At 50.6% G+C, this 22,060-nt stretch overlaps 1 protein-coding gene across 2 annotated transcripts in view; it reads right to left on the reverse strand.

The window, feature by feature from the left end:
- Positions 1-22,060, reverse strand: part of SYNE3 (spectrin repeat containing nuclear envelope family member 3) — a gene marked incomplete at its 5' end in the record, with an annotated part of 43,810 nt that overhangs the window by 10,500 nt on the left and 11,250 nt on the right. For both annotated transcript variants that reach the window (XM_080917164.1, XM_080917165.1), the window contains 11 exons: positions 1,958-2,116; positions 4,015-4,144; positions 4,602-4,774; positions 4,917-5,078; positions 9,852-9,986; positions 11,102-11,245; positions 12,674-12,856; positions 14,889-15,063; positions 16,095-16,228; positions 18,055-18,402; positions 19,881-20,042. In XM_080917164.1, coding sequence (XP_080773290.1) covers positions 1,958-2,116; positions 4,015-4,144; positions 4,602-4,774; positions 4,917-5,078; positions 9,852-9,986; positions 11,102-11,245; positions 12,674-12,856; positions 14,889-15,063; positions 16,095-16,228; positions 18,055-18,402; positions 19,881-20,042 — 1,905 coding nt within the window. The remainder of the gene's footprint in view (positions 1-1,957; positions 2,117-4,014; positions 4,145-4,601; positions 4,775-4,916; positions 5,079-9,851; positions 9,987-11,101; positions 11,246-12,673; positions 12,857-14,888; positions 15,064-16,094; positions 16,229-18,054; positions 18,403-19,880; positions 20,043-22,060) is intronic.

Raw genomic sequence — 22,060 nt, forward strand, 5'->3', positions numbered from 1 at the left:
ATGAAAAGTATGACACATAAATATGTCTAGACACCTGGAGATAGCAGAATTATTTATCAATACAATTATGGTAGATTACAGTCCAAAGAATTAAAAGACAAGCTTAAACATGTCATCAAGATGTGATGGAAGCCAAAGAATGGAACCAACCAGACCAACCGGAACCAAGTAGAACTTTAAAAACTTTTAAAAATTGTCACGACAACCAATGTTAAGACCTTAACAGACATACATAAAGGCGGATAAGACACAGGCAGAAAGAGCTAGTACTGAATGGAAGATGAGTCAGAAAAAAATGTTCAGAATTCAACACTCTGAGTCAAAGGTGAAAGATACACGAAAGAAACAAAGAGAAAATACACAAAAGAAAATACACACAAAGAAACAAAAAAATCCCGCAGTGTGTGTGGGATGTAGATTTCAGTGACATTTGAGAAAGAGAAGGAAGGGCATCAAGGCAAAGGATATGATTGCCAAGCAGGATAAGGAAGAGGAAAAGTGGACTCTGATATCTGACTGAGGTCTCACAGAAATAGAGGGAAGATGTAGACTGGGCTCCATTAGGGAGGTCTTCCCTGTGCACTGACGTAGGCTTGAATGTCCCACTAAGATGTTTCCATCAGGGTGTCAAGGTCACATTGGTGATTCTGTTGGGTCACGGCTCACTGCAGGAGACTTGGCGGGGTGGAAGACCACCAGAAAGGAGGCCATGGAGAAAGCTGCCGCCATAGTCACGTGAACACCGACAGAAGCAGCCACTCAAGAGTCAGGTGAGAGCAAATGCAGAGGGGACAGAAGCATCCAAGGAAGACTCGAGAAAGGTTTGGTGACTTCTATGGGTTGAATGGCTGTCCTGTTCAAACTCATGTGGACAGTATGGGGGGATGGGACCTTTGAGAGATGACCTGGTCTGAGGGTAGGGTTCACAACCTCAGAGGTGGGTGGGACTAATACTGTCACAAAAAGGCCTTTTTTAAGACCCTCCCCTTTGCCACTTTAGGCCACCTCCATCATTTCGCCATATTATGATACAACAAGGAAACTGGGCAAGGTTCTGGTACTTGGACTTTCTGGCCTTTGGAAGGCCAGAAATGCTTGTTTGTTATAAACCATCACTCACTCTGCCTGGAGTATTTTATTATAGCATTATAGTATAGCATTGTATCAGAAACAAACCAAGACAGTAGCAAACAGTAGCACAGAGGAGAGAGTAGAGTTGGACAGAACACAAGTGTCTGATTTCCCCGCCCCTGCCCTGCCAAAACCTTTACATCACGTGGTGGAGCCTGGTTTCCCTTCCCCTGAACCCCAGATGGCCTGCTGACTTTCTTTGTATAACACAGAAGAATCTTTGTGAGCTAGCATGTGACATTAGCACTCTTGTCCCGAACCGAGGCACCTGAGGGTCTTGCCTCTTCCCACATGCTTCCTGACAGTCTGCAGCCACCTGGAGCAGTCTGGGATGTCCCATCCAAGAATAAAACAGACATGCTCCATGTCCACTACATCTCCACCAACTTCCAACCCCCTCATCCCCCCACCAGAGCCACCCAGCTGCCTCACATCTGGTAAAAGATCTGCTTGCCTGGAAGGTGTGTCCTGCCTGACCCCAGAACTGTTAGAAATAAGGCTGAGCTCAAATCACCTCGTGTCAAACTTGTGAATTAAATGATAGCTGTTGTTTTTAACCAACGCAACTGCCACTGAGGTTTATGACACAGCAGCAGCCAACCAGAGCGAAGTGGTCAGTGGTGAGACTTTCCAAAGAGAGAGAGATAGTTTATGGATGCATGCATGGACAGAGATGTAAGGAGAAGTTCTTAAATATTTGAACAAAAAAAATTAAAACATTACTTAGAGTCAGGATGGCTCACAAGCTACTATTAAGAATGAACTGCTTCATTGGAGGAAGTCCGGATGGCACAGACACCATTAAGGGTTATTCCTTGAGACAGACCTGCAGTTTCACCTCTCTGGTCCTCAAGTCCTTGGCTGTGGCTGCTCTCGTTGTGATGATTCTAAGTAGCTTGGAGTTTTCTGCCTGTAGCCACTGTTCAAAGTCCCTCAGGAGCTGGGGATGATCTTCATGGAGGTCATGCTCTTCCGGTGGGTTTGCCTGCAGGAAAGCGTGTGACTAGAGGTGAGAGGCTTGCTTACCATGTGTCCTGGGGATAGCACCAAAGCAGAATGGTGAAGAGGAGGACAGGAGATTCAGGGGTCATGGGAGAGGTTTGGAGAGATGAGGAAAAGTCTCTAGTCATCTACAGAGTATCCCTCACCATCACCTCTATGGGCATCCCTCACCATCACCTCTCTGAGCATCCCTCACTATCACCTCTCTGAGCATCCCTCACCATCACCTCTATGGGCATCCCTCACCATCACCTCTCTGAGCATCCCTCACCATCACCTCTCTGAGCATCCCTCACTATCACCTCTCTGAGCATCCCTCACCATCACCTCTATGGGCATCTCTATCCATCACCTCTCTGGGCATCCCTCACCATCACTTCTCTGGGCATCTCTATCCATCACCTCTCTGGACATCTCTATCCATCACCTCTCTGGGCATCCCTCACCATCATCTCTCTGGGCATCTCTATCCATCACCTCTCTGGACATCTCTATCCATCACCTCTCTGAGCATCCCCAACCATCACCTCTCTGAGCATTCCCAGCCATCACCTCTCTGGGCATCTTTATCCATCACCTCTTTGGAGTTCCAGAAGTCACTGCCCTTCTTGACTAAGATGCCTACCCAGTAGCCATCTTCCCTCCATGTTTGTAGAGTTCTGGGCAGAATGAAATGAAGGCTAGTCCAGCTAGGTCCTTCCCTGTCACTTGGTGGGTCTTCCCTCTTCCCCCATGTGGCTAGAGAGCTCTGGGTTCCGGTTCTACAGGCTCCCGAAGGTTGAGTTGCCTCCCCCTCTTCCCTCTTTCTCTCCTCCTCCCACTCCTCCTTTCTGCTGCAGCCTGCAACTGCATCTCAGCCCCTTGAACTTAGGCTCCCTCTCGGTCTCCGAAAGCACTGTCCCCTCTACTGAGAACATGCCTGTGGTGGCTTGAAGGACAGCAGTCCCTATATGCTCATAGATTTGGATGCTTGGTTCCCAGGTAGTAGATTTGGGAAGAATTCGGAGTGTAGCCTTATTAGAGAAACTGCATCAATGGGGATGGACTCTGAGGTTTCAAAAGCCTGCACCTTTCCCCTTTAGCTCTCTCTCACTCTGCTGTGGATCAAGGTGTGAGTCTCAGCTACTGCTCCAGCATCATGCCTGCCTGCTGCCGCCACGCTCCCTGCCATGATGGTCATGGACTCTGAGGCTCTGGAACTGTGAGCCCTCAATAAACCTTTTGTTTCTATAAGTTACCTTGGTTGTGGTGTTTTGTCATAGCAATAGAAAAGTAGGACGATGCCTCCCCTTCCCTCCCTCTTCTGCCCAGACTTGAGGGTTTCACTCATATTTCATCAACACTAGATGGGCTTCCTCCCTCTAGACGTGCATATAACATCCAAACTCAGCGCCAGCATATGCCACACCCTTTTTTAAAAACCTGCTTAACTTCCTAGACTCCCATGTCTCTCATACTGTGTCCCAGAGCCCAGCAGTACAGACCATCTGTTGGAGCTCGTCAGCAGTGCAGAATCAGGCTACTGGGTCAGGGCCTGTATCCCCAATCTGTGTGTTATCTGAGGTCAGCAGTAACCCTTTCACCTCTCCCAACAGGAGCTGCTGCAGGGGGTTCATGAAATGAGGGCCAGTCTTGTTTGGGGATCTTCCTGACCTTCTGGTGTGATCTGAGACCTCTAGATCTCAGACCCTCACGAGCCTCAGTCCTCCATCAATTGACTGCTTCCGGGTCATACCAGGGGAAAAGTAACAAGAAAGTAGACACATCCCATGCGCTGAACATATATAGTCCAGGGCAGGAAGGGAGCTGTGCTGGAGGCCCCAACCTCCTCCTTTAACACTGGATGTGATCTTTCTCCCAAAGCCTGGGACACAGTCTCACCCCATGCCGTCTCCTGGGAATGGGATCCCGGGGGTCGATGAGAAAGCCAGCCTTCGGGATGTTGTTGGTGAAAACCTGCTTCTTTCCTGTGTCCACCTCTGTCCTCTGCAGCTGCTGGTTTCTCGTGAGACTGGAAAGACAAAAACACTTACTCAGGGCAGCCGTGAGAGGAGTATCCATTGGTACCAAGGGAAGCAACGGGACAGCAGTACCAAAAATAGGAAATACTCCTGGGATTCACTTAGCTGCCAAATTTGGAGACCATCAGAAGGCTTCCCTGGCATGTTCATGCCATCTTTTATTTTAAACTCACCCACCTTACCATATCAAGAAGGAACTCACGCCTGTCAATGCGGACAAAGAAGCAAGCTCAGGCAAGAACAGGCTGGAGGCTAACTTCCTTGTGAGAGATGACCTCAGATCCTCGACCTCTACCAGAATCACTAACCGGGCCAAAGGTGGGGATGTTCCCCGGTTCCTGGCACCATGCCTGGCACACAACCTAGCGGGAGCACTCTGCTTTAGGGACCCCAGGGAGTAAGGGGGCATTGTGTGACACAAAGTGGGGGAGCAAAGAAGGCCCTCACCTCAGCATGCTCTCCTCTAGCAGCCGCAGGGCCTGCCAAGACTCTAACAGCTTCCTCAGTTCCTCCTGGACCACAGCTGCCCCCTCTGGGGAAGACTTCTTCATCACAAGCTGGCCCAGTGCTTGGAGCAGGGACAGCTGGACCTCTTTCTCAGGGATTTCAGACAGCAGGCTCTATGGGAAACATGAGTGAGCACACACACACACACACACACACACATAGATGTGAGACACCGATGTGGGGGGAATGTCTCTGTACTCCTGTATAAGGGTCATCCCAACTGCTTTAGGGGAAAATGGCAAATCAGCACCTTACCTCGAGTCCCGCCTCTTGGCACTCAACATCCCACGGACGCACACCTCCTTGGTGTGACTCCAGCGTCTGTGTGGCCATGGTGATCCATAGCTGTAGCTCCAACAGCCTGTGACTGAAGGTACAGTGTTCCTGTACATTCTGCTGACACCTGTCCACAAGGTCCTGCGGCATAGGGAGGAGGACCAAGACAGCTGAATGGTTCTTCTTCTTTATTTAATTTTAAAAATTATTTATTTATTATATATGACTACACTGTAGCTGTCTTCAGACACACCAGAAGAGGGCATCAGATCCCATTACAGATGGTTGTGAGCCACCATGTGGTTGCTGGGATTTGAACTCAGGACCTCTGGAAGAGCAGGCAGTGCTCTGAACCACTGAGCCATCTCTCCAGCCCTTAATTTTTAATTTTTTAACTTATTCACTTTACTTCCCCCTCACTGCCCCCTCCTGGTTACTCCCTCCCATAATCCTTCCTCTGAATGCTACTTGAGGCAGAGTCTGGGTGCCACCCCAATTCTGGAAGGTGACTAGATCTGGCTTTACCCCCGATTTACCCCAACAAGAACCTTCCAGGCCAGTCTTCCCCTCTATGTGGTACAGACCAATTCTACCCTAAATACTTTTGAGACTGTCTTATTTCCACAGAGACTCCAAAGTATAGGTGCGGGTGGGGCTCCCATCCCCGTGAATCTGGGAAAACCAGAGGTAGGAATTTGGCAAGGCACAGCACAGATGTAACATCTGACCCAGCTGTGGCTCCTGGTTTTCAGAAGACCAAAATGCTGGCTCTGAAAGGCACGTGTACAGAATCACCTGTAATTGCTCCAAATCAGAAGGCAGCTACAAAAGCAAAGTGGGGGATATGGGACATAGCTCAGTGGTACAGCCTTTGCCTGGTGTGTGTAATTCGATCAGCATGGGGGTTAGGGTGGGAAAGCTTATGGTAAAACATTCGCTCCACAGAAGGTTCTATAGCCCTAAGAACAGCTCCAGAAGTTACTGCAGAGACTTAAAACTGGTCAGCTTAAGTGAGAGGATTGAGTCTCAGTCCTGAATGGAACATTGGTACAACCCCCTGTGGTAGTATGAATGAAGGTGGGTACTACAGGCTCAAGTATTGTTCCTGAGTTTAAAGTGTTTTGAAAGAGGAGATGTGTCCTCATTAGGGTAGGTGTGTCCTCAGAGGAGGTGTGTCCTCGCTGGAGTAGGCGTGTCCTTGTTCAAGGAGATGTCTGGGGATGGGCTATGGTGAAGCTCAGACCATCTGTCTCTCCCTCCTCCTCCCCTTACCCTTCCCCCTCCCCATCTCTCCCCATCTCTCTCTCTCCATCTCCCTTGCCCTCCCCTTTCCCTTCCCCTCCCCTTATTTCTTTGTCTTCCTCTGTCTTCTGTCTATGGGTCAGAATGTAGCTCCCAGTTTCTGCTCCAGCACCACGCCTGCCTATGTGTCACCATGCTCCTTCCCATGACGATAATGGACTAAGTCTCTGGAACAGTTAAGCCAGCCCCCAATAAAATGCTGCCTATTTATAAGAGTTGCCTTGGCCATGATGTCTCTTCATAGCAACTGGCCCTCAAGGATTAGGCGTGATCAGGGAAGATGGGGTAAAAGAGGATGTTGGACATGACACAGATGGAGGACTCAACTGCAGTTACCTGTACAAAAACAAACCAGTTTATGCTACTGGGATAAGGGAGGGGGTCTTGAGAGTCCAGCCCTACCAACGGGCTCTTGGCAGTTGAAGGCTGCTGGGGGATGAGGAGTCTCCCCCCCCCATTTGGCAATGTGGCCTCTGGTAGGCTGCCCATGTTCTAGTGGATGCCCACAGCCTTCCCCTGTGGGCGGCACTAACTACTCAGTGGAGAGCAGCAAAGTAAGAGGGCGTGAAGACAGGGACATGTAGAGGCGGGTTCAGGAGGAAGGAGCAGGGCCTATGATGAAGATACAGTGTCTATGATGAAGACACATTGGATACCCGTATGAACTTGTCAAAGAATAAATCAAACTAGTCTTTAAAAAAGTGAGCAGCCTGCGACCCCTGCAGCACTGGGGAAGAGTCTGCTTGTGGGAAGGTGGAGCTCTGAGGTCCAACTGTCTTCCAGGGCAAGTGAAGGGATGGTTTATGGGGGACACTGGCATCACCCTAGGTTTTGTCTGGAGGTGCTCACATGGGTTTGCTCTTTAAGATTCCTTGAGTTAAGGCAAAATGTTTTCTTTTCTGTATCCAATTACAACACTACATAAAGATTTGCAAAATTGCCTGCCCCCGTCTCTCTCTACATGCCCCCCCCCACCTCTCCCCCATCTTCCTGGGTGCTGTCTCCTGGGCCTATCAGTTTCTCAGAAGTCTCAATCACCAGCCATCTCTTCTCTGTCTTCTAGAAAGCTGGGCACTGTCTTCAGAAGGATGGCCATTCTCCATGCTCCTTGCCTGGGACTCTCTGAGCCCCCTTCTCAGCCCACCAGGGCCATTTATACTCCAGTCTGCGGCCACTATTCTCCCAGCATTACCCTGAAGGCCTCATGCTTCTATGCTGGGCTCCCAAAGACCCTAAAAATCAACAAAACCGCTGTCAGAGATAGGGATGCCATGCCCCTGCCAAGGGGGTTGGAAAGTCCATAAAGTCATAGAGTTGTAATTAAATACAGTCCAAAGAAGGATTCAACATCCCACATTCTGCATCTGCCTTCAATCACCCCATCAAAGACAACCTCAAACATTTTCTAAATACTGATTGTCTGAGTCTGCAGTACCAGGGTCAGGTACCAACAGTAACTAACTACCTATAACAGCTTCTTGCCCAAGGGCCTGTGGCCTCTGGCACAGAAGCATGCTCCCTGTGGGTATGTGACAGTTAATCTTCCTTGTCAACTTGACTAGATCTAGAATCACATCAGACACAAGCCTCTGGTCGCGTCTCTGAAGGGTTGCCTAGGTTCATTAGCTGAACTGAGAAATTCCACCATAATGTGAGCTGCACCACTCTCTGGGCCTAGATTTAAAACTGAGTGAAAAAGGAGAAAACTGGAAAGAGTTGGATCTCTGTGAGTTTGGGGCCAGCCTGGGCTTCCCGGGACTGCAGAGTTCCTCATTCAATACTTTCTGACTAAAGCCAATGGCTGCTTCAAGCTCTGGCCACCATGGACCATACTGGACTACACACTGGACCTGTGGACCAAAGCAACCCCTCTTTTCTCATGCTGTCTTTGTCTGATACTTGGTCACCATGATGACAGGACATGAAGGTGACCCGGCTGTGAGCAAGGATAAATTTAAAGTCACCAGACTTAACAAGCTTTGAATGTCTCAAATGAAGAAGGACAGTTTCCCTCTACAGAAACATGATGGGGTGTCATCATCTCGAAACCTCTAATGACACTTGGTAAACATGTCCTCTAACAACTAGCCTACCTCATCATTTAAATATAGTTTTTAGAACTAACATTTGTGGCCTCCAAGGCCTTTCCCTCCTTTACCCCTGAGACCACAGATGCTGCGTACTGAATGGAATTGGTGATTTCAATCAGATGCAAGGTGCCACCCAGGCCTGTGTATGCCACAGGCCCTGCATATGGCATCACATTTTCTAGAGACTCCTGAAGAAGTATTTGTGGCCAAGCCTGGTGCAGGGGCAAAAAGTAACAGACAATAATGTGTCATGGTTTGTAGATGCTTGACCCAGGGAGTAGATATTGGGAGGTGTGGCTTGTTGGAGTAGGTGTGGCCTTGTTGGAGTAGGTGTGGCCTTGTTGGAGTAGGTGTGGCCTTGTTGGAGTAGGTGTGTCATTGTGAGTGTGGGCTTAAAGACCCTTATCCTAGATGCCTGGGAGCCAGTATTCTGCTAGCATTCTTCAGATAAAGATGCAGAACTCTCAGCTCCTCCTGCACCATGCCTGCCTGAATGCTGCCGTGTTCCCACCTTGATGATACTAGACTGAACCTCTGAACCTGTCAGCCAGCCCCAATTAAATGTTGTCCTTATGAGAGTTGCCTTGGTCATGGTGTCTGTTCACAGCAGTAAAACCCTGACTAAGACATAATGAAAGTGTGACAGGTGCTCCCAACACTTATCACAGATTTGTCTCCTGTCCTTTGTGTCTCGATGCCCTGGGATTGGTGTCTAACTCTTCACACAGGAACAAGAGGTTTTTGAAGTTCTAACAAGGCCCCTGGCTTCTCCGTAAACAAAGGACTTTGCTTCGGTTTGGTGGAGATTTTACCCTCACCAAAGAGGTATTGCTGCTGGTCATGTTGCCTGAGGTGACATTGGTGGCTGTGTCCTTATGACCAGGGCTTGGCACTTGCCTATAACTTGATTATAACGTCTCTTTAAGAATTTCTTTCTATTCTAGACGTTTCTAAATTGCCTGTGAGAGTGATGTGTTCACCTATTAGCGTCAGGATGGTAAAGAAGATGCTTCCAGTGGAAACAGAGTGTTTAGGGCCACGTGGGCTAGAAGTTGGCCTAGAGTTAATTTTTTTTTCTTGAGCTGTGACACCAGGGGTCAGTTTGAAACCAATGAAGCTTGAATCAAGGGGAGACCCAGGCCTGTGTCGATCTGAATGTGTAGGGAACCTGCATCTCTATTTGTCTCAGTGGACTGTCCAGACGTCTGGGGTTCTGAACATGTAGCTGCAGGGAGTGAGAGCAAACCTGTGCACCAGAAAGTGCTCACGGGGCCACTAGAGGGTGCTGCAGACAAGGCTCTGAAGCCACCAGGGCTGGGGGGGGGGATCACACACAAGAACTGTATACCCACCAAGGTGTTGAGACAAGGCCATCACTCCTCTTCTCCATCTGTGGCCCCCATCACAATGGGAAACCCTGGCTTCACTCACCCACCCAATCCCCAGGAAAGCAGAAGAAAGGCCCCGGGATCGTAGGAGTCTAGGACCTGGCTCACTCTCAGGTGAGTCACTGGCCCCTTACCTCCAGGGACCGCTGCAGGGTTTGCTGGTCAGAGGAGATCTGGTCTACTTTGTGCTGGTGCTTAGAGTTCCCATGGGCAAGAGGCCTCACAGCCTCGATCTGTGTCCCCAGATCCAGCCCTTCTTCCTGTAGCCTCTGTAGTAGAAAAACAAGTGAGCTGCACTACGTCCCCTTCATCCCAGAGGTCCCTCTATCCCAAAGACCCCCCCATCCAGAAGACCCTCCATCCATCCGAGAGGCCCCTTTATCTAGATGACACCCCCGTCCCCCATCCTGGAGGCCCAGTAGAGTAGGGGCTGAGTTAGGTTCCCAGGAGAGTATGTTCCTTCTATCGGTGGCTGATCACTTGGGTGGTCCAACAGATTTCTTTTCAGGGCAAATGAAACTTTAAAATTCAGACACAAATATCCTGGGGCACTATAAAAATAAACGATAGGAAAGATCCCAGACAGCATCTTGGGAAAGAAACTCACGTCTGGACTCTCACTTGGTGACCATTGGTTGTTATGAGGAATTATACCTACTTCAGTATTAAGGACTCAAATGGATCATGCTTAATGTTTTCCAGAGAAGGCTGTCAGCTCATACACAAACCGTGCTTGGGTTTAGAACAATAAACATCATGTCGTGAGCCTGATAAAAACCAGGAAAGCTCCTCAGCCGGCCAGTGCTTGCCAGCGACCCGCCTGTATGCAGTCCACACATGATAGAAAGCATATCTTCCTAATCTCAAAATTGGTTTACTCAACTGAAAGTCTCCAGACTCACTGAGAATAGTTCCTATGACAGTTAATCTTTATTGCCTACCTGACTAGAATTTGATCATCTACGAGAAACCTCTGATGCGTCCACGAGGGAGTTTCCAAATACAGTGATTTGAGGAGGGAAGAACCAGAACCACATCCACGGGGACTATGGCTGGCACCACCCCATGAGCTGGAGTCTCAAAAGAAATAGAGAAACAAACCGAGCATTCACTGCTCTGCCTCCTGATCTCTTTTCAGACTTCAGAGCCCCAAAGAACTGCTCGTCAATGTGTTAAACTCAAGACTCAGCAGCTCTGTGTGTGTGTGTGTGTGTATATATATATATATGTGTGTGTGTGTGCGTCCCACTGAGGCCAGGGCTGCCAACTGAATAAGCAGAGATTCCACTGAGCCCCAAGTCATCCCTGTAGTAATGGACAAAAACCACCAGGAGGGGGCGCTTCCAAGCAGACAACAGAGCACCAGGTGACAGCCACTCCTCACCTGCAACCTTAGGAGCTGGACCTGCTTTCCAGCAAGGTCCCGCTGAAGCCCTTTCTCTGCTTGGATCCTGGCTTGGAGGTCTAGGAGCTTCCTGTGTAGAGGATCAAAAGCCACCCCAAAGTCCTTGTGCTGAACAAGCAGGCTCTGCAAATAGAACCACAAAAAAGGAACGTTTCTCACAGTGCCCTATGAGACCTAACAGTAGGCTGGGCTGCTCTCCTGAATCACCTCCTCCAGGAAGCCCTCCCTGGTGAGCCAATCCTGTGTTCCCTTATCACACTTTAGCCATGGTCCTAGCAAGCAGCTCCTCCCCTATACATCAAGAAGATTCTTTATAAATATGATTTTTTTATTTTTTTAGAATATGGCCAACCTATTCATTTCCTTTTGATTCTCTGCTGTAGAGACAAGATGGAGACAGCTGTCCCACAGACATTGCCACTTCACTGCCTGAGCCTCATATAGACCCCTACAGGCTGCAGCAGTCTCTAGACCAGAGATTCTCAACCTGTACATTGCGACCCCTGTGGGGGGTGGAGGTTGAATGACCCTTTCACCTAAGGCCATCGGGAAACATGGATGTTTACATTGCAATACACAACGGTAGCAAAATTACAGTTATTCAGTTTGGGACTCCACCTCATGGGGTGGGGCCATCCACGTTCAGTGTGGGTCTTCCCTCTTCAACAAAAATAACTGTATGGTTGGGAGTCACCACAACATGAGGGACTGTATGAAAGGCCCCCCCCCCCAGGCGTCTCTTTCTGTCTGGATCCCCCAGCTCCTGCCACCCTGCCTTGGCCTGCTGATGAGGCGAGGTTGCTGGACTGGGACCAGGTGATGCAGCCTGAGCCCTGACCCTGTGCAGGAGATCCTGACTGACTGTCCCCACCTGTAAAACAAGGCGACAGTGCACCTCCCCCAGAGGGTCAGCTGGACAAGGAGTAGCAGGTGGCTGGCCCGGAGCCAATGTCGGTAGACCATAGCCATGGTCCTCGCCATTACTGGCCACTCAGCAAACATTTGGCAGCTAGAACAGGCTGCCCACAGAGTGCCAGGCTGTTGTTTTGACTGAGTGTAGCCAGAAGGATGCCTTTGATAACACTTATTCCTAGTACTGTAGTGGATTAAAGTTAGCAAATGCGTGTATCTGCTATCTTCTGTTGCATTTAATTTCTTTGTGTGTGTGTGCGCGCGCGCACGTGTAGTCAGAGGACAAGTTGTAGGAGTTGGTTTTCTCCTCCCACCACGTGGGCCCTGGGGATTGTCAGCAGGTAGAGGCTGGGCAGCAAGCACCTTCACTGGTTGAACCACCGCACCCACCCCATCTTTGCTTGATCATCTTTGCTCTAGAGAGATAGTGTGATTTGAAATAAAGAGAACGGGGTTAGGGGTGACCAGCAGCAGACAGGTAGCTAGGGAGTCAGTCAGAGAGGTCATGTGAGAGTCGTGTCCGGTCTGGAGCACCTGGGATTGTGGGAAACATAGGCACACATTGCGAGCCACAGGAGCAGGGGTGGGGCAACCCCCACCCCATGGCCAGGCTCCAGGGAGGAAGCTGCTGATGCCCACCTGAAGTTTGCTCTTCCGCTGAAGAAGGCTGTTGTGCAGCAGGTCTCTGTCCCTCACAGAACTTGTCACCTGCTCCAGGAGGGTGGCTGCTCCTTCCTGACCAAAGACGCTGCCCAGCAGGTCTGCCTTCAGCTGCAGCATTGCCAGCTGCCCTTTCAGACGGGAGCTTTCGGTGAGAGCTGCCTGTGGGAGACAAAGTATCCATCTGTGCAGCTCAGACGGCCAGGGACACACCTTTTTCTATTGTTGCTGCGCCAGAGCTGTGACTCTGCAGGCACGTGATGGCTAACATTGTGGAAACAGACTTGCAGGAGTGACTTGGGAGGCCCTGAGTTTTAAGATCCCTGGGGGTTTTGTTTTGTTTTTTTACCCGCCCATCCCCCATGCACCTCATTACCAAAGGCCAAGTAATAATTCATCCTCTTTCTTGTCTGTCCATCATCACCACAAGCAGTTCCCACCAACAACAGAGGTAGATGCTCAGCCTCCCACCTGGACCATAGCTCCTGCCTGCCTATTGCTTCCAAGCCGGCATCTCCGAGGTGACCCTCCACACCTCACCAGCTTGATCCTCTATGCCTATACACAGCGACCCTCCCTCACCAACAGGCTCTCTGACATCCTAAAAAGACAGCTCCTGGGCCCCTGGGCAGTTCCCACCAGTAACAAGGGGCAAGTGGATCTTGGTGAGTTCATGGCTAGCCTGATCTACATAGTGAGTTCTAGTCTAGCAAGTCCTGCAAAAAGGAGACCCTATCTCAAAAAAAAAAAAAAAAAAAAAAAAAAAAAAAAGAAGCTAAATAAAACAGTTAACTAGGGAGAGATTAAAGTTGGGGAGATGGCTCAACAATTGAGGTGCTTGCTGAACAAGTCTGAGGGACCTGTGTTTGAATCCCTAGAAAGCCAAATGTGTGCTAAGAGGGCTTCGTGAACCATTGTAATCTCAGTTTAGGAAGGTAGAGGTGCCAGGGGATCCCCAAAACGAAATGGTTAACATGACTAGCCACACCAGTGGGCTCCTGTGTCCAATGAATAACACAGACATGCAATCAAGGGTAATTCCCAACACCAACCTTGGGCTCACACATGTGCAAGCTGCAGGCGGAGCTGCGTGCTCTAGGGGGACAGGGCCAAAGTTAGTTAAAGATTCTCCCAGCAACACCCAGTAGACCAGCAAGGGTAAAGGGGAAACTGGTCCGGTGTGTTGATGGAGGCCCTGTGCCTTGTGGGATGGTGGGTAGTTTTTCATTTCTCCTGGACTCCTTACAATCTCTGGGTAATACGGGTATATATTTATAATCAGAACAAAAACTATGCAAATGAGGTTGACACCCAGTACATTTTCTTGCCTCCCTCTGCCCTGTGTGTGTGAGCATCCCCCGATGCAAGAGCATCTCACGGGCTGACAGCTCAGTGGTGACATGCAGGGTTTATGAGCCAATGAAAACCCCAGTGTTGAGGGACTTTGTGGTGGATGCTGACAAATGCTCTTCCCAACATTCCTCTTTCTCCAAACAGCCAACCTCTGTTTTGGGAGCCAAGTGCCCAACTGAAGGTGTAGAGTTACTGGTTACAGAAATCATGAGGAGTTCATCCTCTTCAACCAGGCCCTGGTTAAAGGGTGGTCACATGACCTGCCTGCCGAATGAGATAAAAGGTTTCCAGAAAGGCTTTCCCTTCTAATTGGCAGTAAAGAGGTGAGGGAGGAAGCCCTAGGCCCCACCAGTAACAAGTACCGTTTGCTACAAAGTTTTGCAGCAAATACTGTCAGCTAAGTTGAGGACCAGAAAGAGACATGTCTTGGAGCAAGGAGAGCCTGGGATCCGGATGACTTTGTTGAACCATAACACCGGCCTGATCAACTCTGTATTTAAAGGCCCCACTGGCCAGGCCGTTAGGGCAGACCAGACACAGTGAAGGCAATGGCTTGCGACACTGTTCTCTTGCAGAACCGTTATTACTCTACCTGTAGTGGGGACTCTGGGGGAGACAAAGTTCCATGTGGGAGATCCATGAAAGTCACACCCAGCTTTACCTCTACCTGAGGACTAAGGATGACTTTTGTCCCTGAGAACAAATGTAATCCTCCCTGTGTACTTGGTACTTGGCTGGCCCAGGTATCTCGAGGACCCAGGAATGTGTTTGTCCCTGGGAGGGGAGCTGAGATTCCACACACTGGACCAGTGGCCTCCCCATCCCCACGAAGCCGGGTTACCTCAATCTGGGGAAGAAAGGTGTGAATGGAGGCCAGGTCGGGCAGGCTGGTGGTGATGTCCAGGAGCCTCTGGGCCAGAGCCTTCCATAGCTGCAGGTCATCGAGGGGCCGCTGGAAACGCTGCCACAGCTCTGCCCTGGTTGCATTGAGGAGCCTGGCATTCTTTCCCTTCATACTGCCAGGGCAGCGCAGGGCACAGATCCGGAGAGGAGAGAGGGAGGTTAGTCCCGGGCCGAGGCCTCTGCCCAGGCTGCCAGGGCAGGGGTTGTCCTCCTAACACATGGGCACGTGACCACCAGTGTGTCTGGACACATGCTTAGGAATTAGGTGGGAACTTGTAAGCACTGAGATGGAACGGAAGGAGAAGCTCACGTGCCTGGGGTCTACCTGAGGACAGACCCTTGACTCCCTCAGGCATTCAGACCCTCAAGGAAGTGAGTCTGCAGTGTCTAAGGGCAGGAGTCTAGAGGCAGGCAGAGCCACTGTGCCTTGCCTGGTTTGGCGCTGTCCAGCCCCCTTTTCCTCATCTGGAGAATGAGTAACAGAACGCTCCCAGAAACATTCCTAATCAGGGATGCCCTTCACGCTTCACACCCCCAGGGGCTTCCTCTAGTCAGAGAAAGCTGGAAGACTGCCCTTCCCACCTAGTCTGAAACAAAAGCTTAATCCATGTTTTAAGAGACCACTTAAAAAAAAAATGAGATGAGAGTTAGTCTGGGACCCAGAGCAACACTGAGGCTGAGGGATTCCTGGAAGAAAGGGCTGCAGAATCAGCCTGTGACCCCCCCACCAGGCAGGGGTGCAAGATGTACCGAAGAGATGCTATGGGGATAGATGGGCTGTTCTTAGGATGCCTCCTTAGCAAAAATAGGTGAGCGCCCCAAATATGCAGCGCTCACTTCTGCAGAGAGTGCCATTACTCTACATGTTGCTGAGTCCAACTGTGCCCATGGGCAGAGATGAGCAGAGGCTCTGACAAAGGCACACTCTGATACTCAAGTCTCGGCTCACTCATGGTAGCCCTCCCTCTCTCCTATTGGGAGAGCATGGTGAAGCTCTCCCAATGCTCAGCCATGCAAAGATCCAGCAGAGGTAGCTGGCCATCCCAGCCAGCCAGCCCACCCTCCACACACAGGGTACTAAGTATCCAGCACCCTGAGTCCCTCCCCACCCTTAGTCCTGCCTGAGTTCAGCCTCCCTGGGTACCTTTGGTATTCTTGAATGGCGGCCACCACGTTGTCAGAGAGTGACTGCAGGTCTGGGAAGGTGACAAGTTCCTTCAGTTGAGTTTGTAACCGGTCTACACGAGGTTGCTCTGAAGCCAGTGTTGCCCGAGTCCCCTGCAAGGTGACATCCAGGTGCTAGTGAGGCTCCTTAGAGGGATTACAGTGTATGTGCAGGGGCTGAGTAGAGGCCAGTAACTGGCCAGGCTGAAGGACCTTGTCATCAAAGGCATGGACTGGGGGGGTCTTACCTGTCACCAAACACATAGACTGAGGTGGGGGAGGTCTTACCCTTAGGCTCAGCTCCTGCTCCTCAACCTGAAACTTAGCTTTCCCTGTAAGCTGCCTGGCTGCACTCGGTGCCATCTTCCTCATAGTGGCACAGTGACAAATGTTACTTCATTGTAGCTGCTCCCACTGACTACACACAGCCTTTCCCTCTGGCTCTGGGGGATTGTAACCCACAGGCTCGTGCCTGGGTTCAGTCCCCAACACTGACACAAAAGACAGCTAAAGAAGGACAGAAGGGATTTAGGAATGTGGTCGGTTAGCAAGCCGGACTCACGCAGAAAGCCAGTACTTTTTAAGCACCTACATTTTTAGGTGGTAAGCACTTTCTCTGGTCTTCCTGTCATACTCCCAGTTCTCATAGCCCTGAAGTCAAACCATCCCTCAAGGCCGTCCAGAGTGAAGGAGAGGAACCTGTGTGAAACCGTACAGTCTGGCCCCACGATCTCCACTCTCAACCGCCACACTGCGCTCTGACTCAGACTAAAGCAGGTGGCCTTTGAGGACGCATGGCTCATTCTGCAGAGATGCAGTGCGACCTGGCCTGCTGGGAGGCTGGATGAAAAGGCGCTCACGTTCGTAAAAGATGGACAAGAAAACCTTAGCACCGTGGTGGGGCAGAAGGAAGATAGGGGGTGACACTTTTTTTTTTTTTCTTTTAGGTATTTTCTTTAATGGTTCCCCCACCATTTGAGGTGCTAGGGAAGGCAACCGGAACTTCATGCAAGCTAGACAAGTTCTACCACTGCCAGAATCCTGACATTAATGGTAAAGTAAGGGGCCGAGGGGGGCTGGGAATCTTTATCTGAACACTGTAAGTCAGGCCTTCTGTTGCAGTTTGGGTGGTAGAGAAAGCAGTGCTGTGAGCTTTTAGGGGGACCAGGGGGAGGAGCCCTGGGGGAGGAGCCCAGGGAGAGGAGCCCAGGGAGAGGAGTCCAGGGAGAGGAGTTAGAAGTATGTCACTGAAGGAGTTCATAGGGCCTTCTTGTCTTGTCTTCCTGACTGGCCCTGCTTTCTGGTTTATCAGGCAAATATATGTATTATGTGCCATAGACTGTCACCATGACATGTTGTCCCTGCCTGAGGCCCAAAGCAATGCAGCCACTGGATCTCAAATGGCACCTCTAGGACATGTGCCACACAAACCTTTCTTCTTCATAAGTTGTTTGCCACAGCTGTTTTGTTACAGTAGCGTGGAGGTGACTAAGACTTTCTGAGTGTGTTGAAACCCAGACTGCTTTCCCTAAACAGGAGTCCTTGCTCACCTCCCCAGATCCCGCTCTGTGTTTTCTTTTTACTATCTCTCCACTATGAGCTTCCTTCCCCCTCTCACTTCACTACTACCTGGCCAGAACACCCATCTTCATCCCACTGCTGAGGAAGGAAAGGGTTTCAACCCTTATCTGGATGTCCTATGTTCCTTGGGTCTTAGTCACCAACTTACTATGTGCCTTTAGGGGGAAAAAATATTTCAGGTCTCAGTTTTTTTCTTCTGGAAACTGGGAAGAAACGCCTACTTTCTCTATGAGCCTTTCAGAGAACTCAGGTGCCAAAGAATCAAACATACCAGAGAGGTGTAAGGCCTCTCTGTGATTGTGATTCTATGCCACAGAGTAACTTCAGCAGCCCGAGGCCCAGCACACCCCTGTACTCACGGAGAACAGCCTCCAGTGGGCCACCAGCTCATCCTCTGTGGCTGTCTTCACCATGGGCTCCAAGCCCTCCTGTGCCAGCCTCTGAAGGACTTTCTTGAACTCTCCCAGTTCTGCCTCCAGCTGCCGGATCTGCTGTTCACAGGCCCCCTTGCACTGGAGCAGACCCCTCAACCTCCCTTCCTCCTCTTTCCAGAGGACTCTCAGCTTCTCCAGGAGCCCCCGCATCTCCTCCAGCTCCCCTGCGATCTTCTCTGCACCCAAAGGGGAGGTGTTCCGAATGACACCCGCAGCCTGCTCCTCCAGTCTGTTCAAAGACTCCTCGCCCCCAGGGAAAGCCTTGGCGATGTCCTGGGTGGGGGGGGAGACAGCAGGAGAGCAGAGGTTAGCTGTGCTCGCAGAGCCACCAGGGGACCATCCCGAGGGTGACTGTCTGCTCTAGGTAACGTGGACTTGTGAGATGGGAGTGTCCCCTCCTGAATCTTCCAAGCCATTGCGTGTTTGCGGAAGAACACCTCTGCGATACGTGTGGCATCTGTTTCTTTAAAACAAATCAGCTTGAAGCTGTGCACAGCTTATGTAGCTTAGGTTGACTGCAATAACTTGCAAAGGATGGCCTTGAACTTCTGACCCTCGGAGTTCCCAGGCGCTGGGATTACAGACATATATAACCATGCGTGATTTTTTTCATATTATTGTGCTGACTTCCCCCTTCACAACAGTGATCCAAGTCTTCTTTCCTTTCCGTTTTGTGGCAGGATATGATTACAGACATACATAAATATTTGTATTTATCTTTCCCAAGCTGGCCCGAAAGTTTCAATCCTTCCGATACCCTAAACTCCAGAGCTTTGGGCTACAGGCTGAACACCCCCACCCTACTCTAAGCTTCCTTTCTAAATAGTGGCCATCTGCTTCTTCCAAGGCAAGATGATTCAAATACAAATTAGTAGACACCTCCGAGAGAGCTGAGAAGCAGCTCTCGAATTGCTGGCGATAACTTGCTGTCTGGTCCAAAGAAAACTCCAATTCCAGACTCCAACAGGCCGTCCAAGTAGCCCAAAACAAGCTCCACCTAGACCTTATCCCTGAGAGGCAGGCTGTTCTCACAGTTCTCTGTGCCCAGTCACCTGTCCTCTCCCCTCCCGTGCAGACAGCCCTGGCCACGTTCAGTCTGTTTCTTTCTCTCTCTGTTCTGGACTATCCCTGATGCCTCTGGCTGTTTTCTCTCTCTCAATAAAAACTTTCCCCTTAACCATACTACAGAGCAGTCATGTCGAAAGTGTCTTTACTGCACCCACACCGTGCATACATACGGTGCCAAAACCCCTGTATACACTCACAAGGTACAGGGTCTAGATGCTCCCCCAAGGCCATACGGTATAAAAGGTGACGTGGACCCACTCCTCCTGCTCACCTTGGCCTTTGAATGGGATGACTGTCCACTGTGGTGCTTCCCTGGCCACTGTAGGATCTGTCACCACATCCCTAGCCCCCGTCATCTGGGAGGCAGGAGCAGCTCCCACTCAGACTTCTAATGAATAAAAACCTCTCCTGACATCCCATGCACCCCACATCTGAGACCCACAGGTCTAGACCAGGCTTCTGGGATCCTACATGTCCTCTCTGTCCTGTCTGTTAGCTGTCACCCCAAATGTTTTGTACTAGATCCTCTGATTCTCTTCCCAGGAGTCTGTGCCGTGGGTACAGGTGTCTGGTGTGAAGAGCTAGGTTATTCCCACTTGTGACAACATGAAGTTTCTCTCTCAGCAGGGCCTTCAGACAACCTATCTGGGATACAGTGTCCCGGCGGGGTCCCAGTGGTGTACCTGCAGCGCAGAGAGGCGACACTCTGTGGCCAGCTTGCAGTTCCGCCCCAGACAGCTGTGTACCTTTTCCACCAATGCCTTCAGCCAGAGCTGGAACTCGTTCACATCCTCCCGGTACTGCTCATGGTCCTGGGCCACCTGGGCCAGGAGGTCCACCCTGTGCTGTAGGGGGAATTGCCTGTCATGAGTGTCTCCAGTCTGGTTAGGAGCCCGATGCGTGAGGCTGAGAATAGTAACCGGCTTGGCAGGAGTGTGAGGGAATCTAAGGATGCTGGCTGATGTCCCACACTTGCCAGCACTTGGCCTGGTCAACCACACAGCTAGCATCCTTTCCTGCTACGTCTGAGGAACAGGATAAGGGAATAGCACGATAAGGACCACAGAGCCTTCGCCCTCGCCCTCACCCTGCTGGGGCACTGCTAAGAAAGTTACATGCACACTGCGTAAATGCACCCATAGGGTGCCTCTCATTTTTAGCCCAATTTGACAGTCAGGGACTCTGAGGCTCGGAGCAGTGAACTGACATGCCCAAAGTCACCCAGCTAGAACAGCCAGAGATGTGGGGATTCCAGGCTGTATAGGAAAGGTAGCTGACCGTGACCTAGAGAGGAAGCCATAAAGCAAAGCGGGACAGAGGGAGAAGGATCAGGGGACTCCCACAGTGTGCATCTTGTGTGGCCTATGGCATCCATAAGCCATTGCTCACAGAGCTGGAGCTAGGAGAAACGGGGACTCTCATGGGGCCCGAGCTGAGATCCAAACCACAAGCATGAGGCTACACTCTCCATCCCTACCGAGGGACGATGGGGGACCCATAAGCTGGGGACTCCAAACTTTTGGCTTTGCTTGTCCTGTGGCTCCTACTGCCCTCTCTAGACCATCCGGGAGCTACTTGCATTGTGTCACGCAAGCAGCCAGACTGTGGGGGCAGAACGGCCCTGTTCCAGCAAACCTTTCATTACAGGTCCCAGAACCTGAACTTCGTGTCACTTTTATATATAAGAAAGTGGTTAGCTCTGAAATTTCCCTTACCCATTAACACACCCAAAACCTGTTTTTAGCCTAGCGACAAGCAACCACAGGAGAGGACAGCCAGAACAGCAGCCGAAGAAGCCTTGTTACCTCAGCTCCTTCCTGTAGAACAGGCCATGTCTAGGAAGGGCCTGACCCTCTGGGAAACTAAGTCACAAGCCCTCCACTGAGGAGGGCAGACAGGCGGATCCGAAGCCTTCTCCATCGGTCTGGGCATGGCTCCCCTCCTTTGAGACATTGTTCAGCAAAACCACACAATACCAGCTCATTAAACCTCTGCAATAACAGCAAGCACAAGAAAATCTCCCCATTTTAGAGATGAGATAGCTAAGGCTTAGGACCAGGTCACTTAGGAAAGAGATGAGAATCTCAGGATAAGGACTGCCTACATCCTTAGATGTATGTAGACAGAGCCTTGGCAGGGGCTACCCCCTTCACAGATCAGTCCTTGACCTTCAGAAAGTTGTTAGGGCCGCTTCCATCCCCTCAGTGGCTCCAACTTCCTGAGCTATGGTTTGCACAGTTCCCTCCGATCCCAGTGGTTGAGACTCGGGGGAAGTTTGCCAGGAACCTCAGAGGCCAAGCCTGATGTTGATGAGGGGGGGGTTGGGGTGGGAGGGAGGTGTCCTCCCAGGAATGAATGGTAAGTACCCCTGCCTGTGTAAATGAATGATGAGGTGCTGGCACCCAGAAAAGTCTAGAGTAAACAAAAATCCCTATGATGAGGAGCAGGCACCAGCAAGGAGTGGCAGCGGGCAGGAATCCAGATTAGCTGAGTGCCAGGCACAACAGCCATTTCTAAACCAAGCTCAGCCCGTGGGAGAGTGACAGGGGAAGGAGTGGATGAGGGCTCCGCCTTCTCATTAAACCAAACAATTAAACCATCGGCAGCAGGCAGAGTTGTCAGCAATGTCAAAACCGGAGCAATTAACAGGGTGGCTTGGATTTATGTCCCCAACAAAGGGCTGCAGGAAGTCTAGGACCCAGTGGCCTGAGGCCAGGCAGCCCTGTTCTGTGTAGGACTCGGATGTTGCTGTTTGCCCCTCGGAAGAAATGGTTTCAAATCAAACAAGAAAACACTGCTGGCATCAGCTGGCCTGCCTGCCTGCATCTCCTTCCGGTGCTTTGGGAGGACAGAAGCATCTCTC

The sequence above is a fragment of the Micromys minutus genome, assembly GCF_963924665.1.
Source record: "Micromys minutus genome assembly, chromosome: 1".
NCBI classification, from domain to species: Eukaryota; Metazoa; Chordata; class Mammalia; order Rodentia; family Muridae; genus Micromys; species Micromys minutus.